This window comes from Rhagoletis zephyria, unplaced genomic scaffold (genome assembly GCF_001687245.7).
Source record: "Rhagoletis zephyria isolate East Lansing unplaced genomic scaffold, Rhagoletis_zephyria_1.1 Rzeph_scaffold_01273, whole genome shotgun sequence".
Lineage (NCBI taxonomy): Eukaryota > Metazoa > Arthropoda > Insecta > Diptera > Tephritidae > Rhagoletis > Rhagoletis zephyria.
In genome coordinates this window covers 112829-119842 of record NW_016158357.1, presented here as the reverse complement: position 1 = coordinate 119842, position 7014 = coordinate 112829, and the positions used below count along the sequence as shown (strand labels likewise).

At 32.7% G+C, this 7014-nt stretch overlaps 1 protein-coding gene across 1 annotated transcript; it reads right to left on the bottom strand.

Moving 5' to 3' along the window:
* Nucleotides 1-5047: 5047 nt before the first annotated feature.
* LOC108363428 (uncharacterized) lies at nucleotides 5048-6484 on the bottom strand. The gene is made up of 3 exons (XM_017616794.1): nucleotides 6447-6484; nucleotides 5777-6352; nucleotides 5048-5695 (listed from the first exon to the last, which is right to left on the bottom strand). The coding sequence occupies exons 2-3, from the start codon at nucleotides 6008-6010 to the stop codon at nucleotides 5624-5626; spliced, it is 306 nt and encodes a 101-aa protein (XP_017472283.1). The 5' UTR covers nucleotides 6011-6352; nucleotides 6447-6484; the 3' UTR covers nucleotides 5048-5623.
* Nucleotides 6485-7014: the final 530 nt, after the last annotated feature.

The window sequence follows — 7014 nt, the reverse complement described above, 5'->3', positions numbered from 1 at the left end:
CTACCAAATAATATACTTCCTCTGTAAATATTCTATGAAGTGTTCCAAAATTTCCTCCGAGCGCGTTCATTGTTGATCATTTGATTTAAATAGTTTGTCATACAATTAATACTATAGTTTGATCGGAGTTAATATATTCTTCAGTAATTAATTATATTATATTAAAACATAAGCTTATAAGAAATTTTTTAGTCTTAACATTTATATCGTGTTCCAAAATTCGCTCCGAGCGCGTTCACTATTGATCTTTTGATTCAAATATTGTTTGTCAAGCATTCAGTAGTGAAGTTTGTTCGGAGTTTATATATTCTTCAGTAATTAAACATGTTACATTGAAATATAAACGTATAATATGGTAGAAAGTTAGAAATTATTTAGTCTTAGGGCCGGTTGCTCAAAGCACGGTTGACACTAATCCCCGGTTAAACATTGTTATCGACGTTACCGACACCGTGTTATTTGCATGGAGTCGAAAACGTCGATAACGATGTTAACCGATGATTAGCGTCAACCAGGCTTTGAGCAACCGGCCCTTAATATGCATATTTCGCTCCGTGTTCCAAAATTCACTCCGAGTGCGTTCACTATTGATCATTTGATTTAAATAATTATTTGTCAAGCATTCAGTACTATAGTTTGATCGGAATATATATATTCTTAAATAATTGATCACATTTTATTAAAATATAAACCTTTAATAGGGTACAAATTGTGAAATTATTTGGCTTTAACATGTATAGTCGGCCAGAGACAATTGCAGAAAAGTGCAACTACTCGTGAAAACTTACAATAAAAACAATGTAGATGAAAGTAATAAATTTTATTATTAAAATTAGATCCATATATAAAACATTTTACATCATTTATTTGAAGTAAATCGGAATATATTTTTACATATAAGATAGTTTCCATTTAACTCATAAAGTACATATTTCACTACAAATATTTTTAAGATCATTTCGAATTGCAAAAATAGCGCTAATTAGTTGTATTGAAGTATGAAACATTTTATTACGTTCATGGTTACTTATAAAGCGCATAACAATATTTCTCTCGCCATTTATCCGATGTTAAAATTTTTCACCACATTATTTTGCTGCACAGCACCCTGAATGCGGCAAAATAGTTGCTCGCAACCCTCAAGTCCTTTATGGGGACCAAATTAACAGCCACAACAACAAAAACCTTTTCTACTGGTATACTGTGATATTGATTCAGATGGAATTTTTTTATTTGTTTGGTTTTTCAGCTCGATAATGATGCACCCAGAGTTGCATTTACTGTCTATGAAAATATTTCATGAAGCGTTCCAAAATTAGCTCCGAGCAACTAAAAGTTGGTTAAGCTTAAATGAAATAGTTTTTTATTAAATATTTATTCCTGGTATTTAGTAAAAATCATTCATCTCAATACTAATATATGAAATGAAAGTAAATAAAAATCTACGAATACATTTCATGAATATTTTGGTCATAGGGCCATTATTAAATACGGACATAACTTTGTCGGGCGTTGGTGCTGACGTATATAGAATTAATGAGTTAGAGAGAGATAAATATACAAGCTCAAGCGCTAATTTAGGTATACTTGTATACCTGTTACTCGTCTGGCATATACTCCAACTGCGAAAATAATGACAATTATCTATGCATCTATTTAGATGCATATTTTAGGTAAATATTATATCGTCGCCTGGATAAAAGATTGTCACAAGTTACTTTCGGTAACTCAGAATTGAAGTTTGGAATGCAATTTCTCAGGAACTAGACTACAGATTTTCTCCAAAGTGTCGGAGAATGCAATGTACTAGTTCATGAAATTCTTAAATTGTTTTATTTTTTTGGTTTAGTGTCAACCATTTATGAGTTTAATAAATTTTTGTCGACTACGATATTTGTAAAAAAATTTGCAGTCAGTTTCAATGATATACTCCAAAATGTGATAACAATTTTTATAAATTAACGATGCTTTTTACTAATCAGCCTAATCGTGAGTTTCGCCCGAACCAAATTTCGCCAACAGTTTTTTCATCCACCTGTAGTGAATACACGCAAACGAAAAGTAAAAAGTGACCCGGTTCTAGAAAATGAAACTCATGATAAAGCTGAATATGTCGGAAACTAAAGAAGAACAGATAACTCTATTTGAAAGATTTTGATTAGTTTAGTACGACAGCAATACTAACGCAATTTGTACCAAATAACCGAAAACATTTTAGTCAATTACTCGGAAACTAAAGAAGATATCCAAAAACCACAAATTGTCAAAATGACGCTTCCGGCAATTTTCCATCCAAGCGACGATATTTGAATGTTACTCGCATATTTTCGAGCCTGTATGTAAATTTTCGGGAGAAAGGTTAAAAAGTATATTCATCTGCTGAAAAGATATTTTCGCAGATTCACAATTTATTTAAAATAAATCTATCAGCCCTATCTCCAATTCCATGTGAATAAATCTCTCCAGTGCTTAAATAATTTTCACCACAATAAATAGCTGCACAACACCCTAATTGCCGAAAAAGCGTTGCTTGCAACACTAGTCCTTTATGGGGACCAAACTTGGTGAAAAAAAAATAGCTAAGTTTGTTTACTGGATATACTGAGCTGGATATACTGAGGTGTAGGGAATGCAACTATTGATTGCTTCGTATTTATACATAAGTTTTTCTAGATTTTTGTGGATCTATGTATAAACGAACGGTAAATATTTGTCGTTGAGTTTTTCTGTGGTCGAAATGCAGCTGTATTTCAATGGCAGGATATTCACAAAGAGCAAGATGCCGGAAAACATCCAAAGTAAAGTCTGATGCTGTGAGTATATACGTATGTAGATCAACAAAATTAACGCTTCCACATCATCGCCTATTGCATTTCCAAGGATTTTGACAAAATTTTTACTGAGGTAAGTTCGTATAAAATATTTGTATGTAGTTTATAAATACATATCGCACACCGTCTTCAAAAGAGTCGCAACTCAAAATAATACGTTCGTCAGAAAATGCGAAAAACTTTCGTACCACATGCTAAGGCAAAGGCGACTTTACCTTGGGATGGGGTAGGGGGTGTAGTCATCCAAACCCTCCTTAAACGAAAGAGGATGGACGTCGGTTTATGGAAAGTCACCTCTCACCCCCCTACAGACCCCGTGAGAGCTGTTTGAAAATATGGGAAATTAGTATTTTTTGCAAAAGGATTATAACCCTCGCTAAGTAGAATTATACTTTCTGTGTTGCCGAAGAAGAGGGGACACCTATTGCAGAGGGCACAGATATACACCCGTATGCTGCAATCCGTCGTAGATTCGATTTTGCTACGAATCGTAAAATTGGTATGCTGAAAGCCCCGTTGGGTAGTAGTGCACTTTAGCGAAACCAGGTCAAAATGGACGGAAACAGTTCGAGAGTGCTATCAATCGACGCGTCTTAACGCCAATAATAACAATCGGAGACCGGAAATTCTCATTTTGAATTCATTAAAGAGTTATTTGCAAAAAACACTTGTACTTTCCGAACTCAATTTTACACATATTTATTAGTTTTTATTCATTTGTGATGTTTTAAGTGTACACTTTCGCGAAATTCTGTATTTAATAGCAATATTCCGATGGTGAAAATCCGCACAACAATCTTGTGTACCCTACAAGAACACTACGCGTTATATAACCAATCATGTAACGCAGAGCTGTAACGTAAATGCATGTTATACTCCCATAGAATGTTTACGTTAATTTCCTAAGGGCGATATGAAAAATCTAACAGGATGTTTCCTGTACGTGTGATTTCTCGTCTCTTCCTAACGCAGGTATAACCAAATTATGTGAAGCGTATACCTGTGCTCTTTACTCCCATTATAAATGTTGAAGAAACATGTTATGTATAACTAGTTAAGCGTAACGTATGGAAATATTATGTGTAACGAGTTAGGCATAACGTGGAAGCTTGTTATGAGTGACTAGTTAAGCCTAACGTAAGAAAACGTTATTTGTAACTAGTGAAGCCTAACGAAAGAAAATGTTATGTGTAACGAGTTATGTATAACGTGAAAGCACGTTATGTGTGACTAGTTAAGCATAACGTAAAGAAACGTTATTTGTAACTATTGAAGCCTAACGAAAGAAAATGTTATGCATAACGAGTTAGGTATAACGTGAAAACATGTTATGTGGAACTAGTTAGTCATAACGCACACATTAGTTACACATAACTGCCATACAAGAAATTATAATTTATAAACTTATAAACTTTCGAGTTTTGTAATAAATATTACAAATCATTTTATTATATTTTTGTTTAATTTGAACACAAAGGTATGTAGATTCTTATACCATATTAAATTAAGATTTATGTATGTAGATACACTTAACAGCAAATGTCTGCATACACCATTACTTTTTTAAATTTCACAATATTTTTCAAGCTAAATTTTTTTGTTATTTTTTTTATAAAAGTATGGATTATCGTTAAAAAAATGCCATATAAACCAAGGTTTCAAACTTTAAACAAAATTAAGGAAAATTCAACGAATTGCAATCACAATTTTCAACTTTTTAATCAGATCAACTTCATGTAGTATGTTGTTGTTTTCTGCACGCGTTGTTTTCCGACAATAAAAAAAAGGCCATAACACTGCGTAGTAGAAATTTGATTACATAAATGCAAATTTTGATGTAAAATCGTTGAATTTTTCTTATCATAATTTGTATAAAACTTGAACCTTGGTATAATATGATTTTGTTACAAGCATGATCGATATTTTTATAAAAAAAATAACAAACAAATTTTAGCTTGTAAAATATTGTGAAATTTAAAAAAGTAATGGTGTATGCAGACTTTTGCTGTTAAGTGTATATTAAATTTAAAAATTAAAGACAAAAATTCATTTTCAAACGTTAAATGGAACAAAGCTTACATAAAAACAGGAACAATAAGAAAAAGGAATAATAAGAATATAGAAAAAGGCAATTTTTTTTAGTTTTTTAGAAATTTTTTTTGTCTCAATCGATTGTGACTGAGCCCAACCGATTTTCTCATGTTTTTNACATAAAAACAGGAACAATAAGAAAAAGGAATAATAAGAATATAGAAAAAGGCAATTTTTTTTAGTTTTTTAGAAATTTTTTTTGTCTCAATCGATTGTGACTGAGCCCAACCGATTTTCTCATGTTTTTTTCAAAGCCGGCAACGCCAAGCGTTTTGTAAATATCTGTAAAGGAAAAAGGAGAAAGTTAAGAAAATGCAGACATCTTTAATAATGTAGATGATATACCACTTAGCCCTTTGTCAACCAAAGTCAGCTCCGCCAGGGCACGCTTTTGTCACTTACCCTCCCAGTTGAAACTATATAACAATTTGTCTGTAAACAAATGTTTGACAACAACGTCAACGTCGTCAGAGACAGCTTTTATTTTGAGGAGATACGTTTTCTGAAATATGAACATGATTAAAAATTTTAAATTTCAGATTGAAGTGTTCAAGTCAATACCATAGCTTGGGTGTAGTTAGGGTCCGTCAACTTTTCCTCCACTTCGAGTACGGCGGCCATCGTCGCCATAGGCATCATACTGGCTATTTCGTCCATTATTGGGTCGCTAGCTTCGCCTGTCATCTTGCAGACACATACCTCTATTTTTTTGTTGCTACCTTCATTTCGGACAACATTTTGTTGTGGGCAGCAAACTCCGCTTTTGTGACCATCTAGATGTTATAAATAATACATTTATACATGTTATAATAAATAATACATATAAAGTAATATGAAAAAATTAACAAACAAACTTCATTGTTTAATCTTTGCTCCAGCTGGTTTTGCTTCTCTACTACTTCTCTCAATAGCCTCAATACATTTTCAAAGTACTCGGAATCGACTGTAAATCCGGTTGACGCGTCATCGGTTGGTGCGTTCTCAATTGGTGTGTTGTCGGTTGTCGGTGTTGTGTGTTCGTCCTTAACATGTTCACGATCGTACTTCCGCTTCATGATTTTTGAACCTTTTACTTGTGTCGATGCCATTGCTGGGTTGATTGTAGATAATATATATACATATATATTAACGTATTTGCATGAAAAAAAAATATTATGTACAATATATTTGTTTTTTCAAATTAAAACATGTTAGTTTGAAAATTCGTGGAAAAGTTGATGCAGAAGCGGAATAAGTATGAAGTGCCCTTGACGTGGAATGCAAAAGTATTTATGTTCAAGCGATTCTTTTGTTACTTCAATTTCTTCATCGCTTAACTGACTTGCTAAGACAATACCTAATCCAGAGTATGATTCCAGTGGAAGTTCAAATAAATTTTCCAATACTTTAAAAATTCGACAAACTACTTTATCCGTTTGAGAATATTTANCCTAATCCAGAGTATGATTCCAGTGGAAGTTCAAATAAATTTTCCAATACTTTAAAATTTCGACAAACTACTTTTTCCGTTTGAGAATATTTAACAATTTTTACTGGTCCTAATTCTTTACAAAAAGAGAAGGAATTTCTTTCTTTTTTAACATCTATTTGAAAAGAATTAGATTTTTTTGAAGTCTCGAAATATAGTTCTTGTCCTTGCCTTTCCCCAAGTCTCAAATACAGTTGTTGGAGAATTTTCAAAATCGTCTAAGTGATGTTGGGAAATATTGCTTCGTAATGCCCATGCTTTTAATTCTACACTTTTTTCTTTTTGGTTATTCTCCATAGCTACTAGATCTCCTAGTTCACATTCGGGCACAAAATCTTCCCCACTAACACTGGACGCACTACCCACACATTCGGCATCATGTGTTTCCATATAGGCACATTCACTTACTCCACTTCCCGTAGCACCAATTTCCTCAAATGAGCAAGTTCAAAGAGCCTTTTATATTTTTTTACGTTTTCCTTATAGATTTTCTTCTCCTTGCTCAAGCAATTAGCAAAATGTCGTTTTTGCATTTTTATATTCACTTTATACTTGCCTTTAATCCTGGAGTGTTTTTTTTATTTAATTTTATTTATTTTCGATGTAAAATACAAAACTTCTGAT

Excerpts from the sequence above, each read along its gene's own strand:
- LOC108363428 (XM_017616794.1), bottom strand. The coding sequence starts at position 6,010 with ATGGCATCGACACAAGTAAAAGGTTCAAAAATCATGAAGCGGAAGTAC. Across the intron at positions 5,696-5,776 it reads AGCAAAGATTAAACAATGAA|ATGGTCACAAAAGCGGAGTT; the intron begins GTTTGTTTGTTA and ends TATAACATCTAG.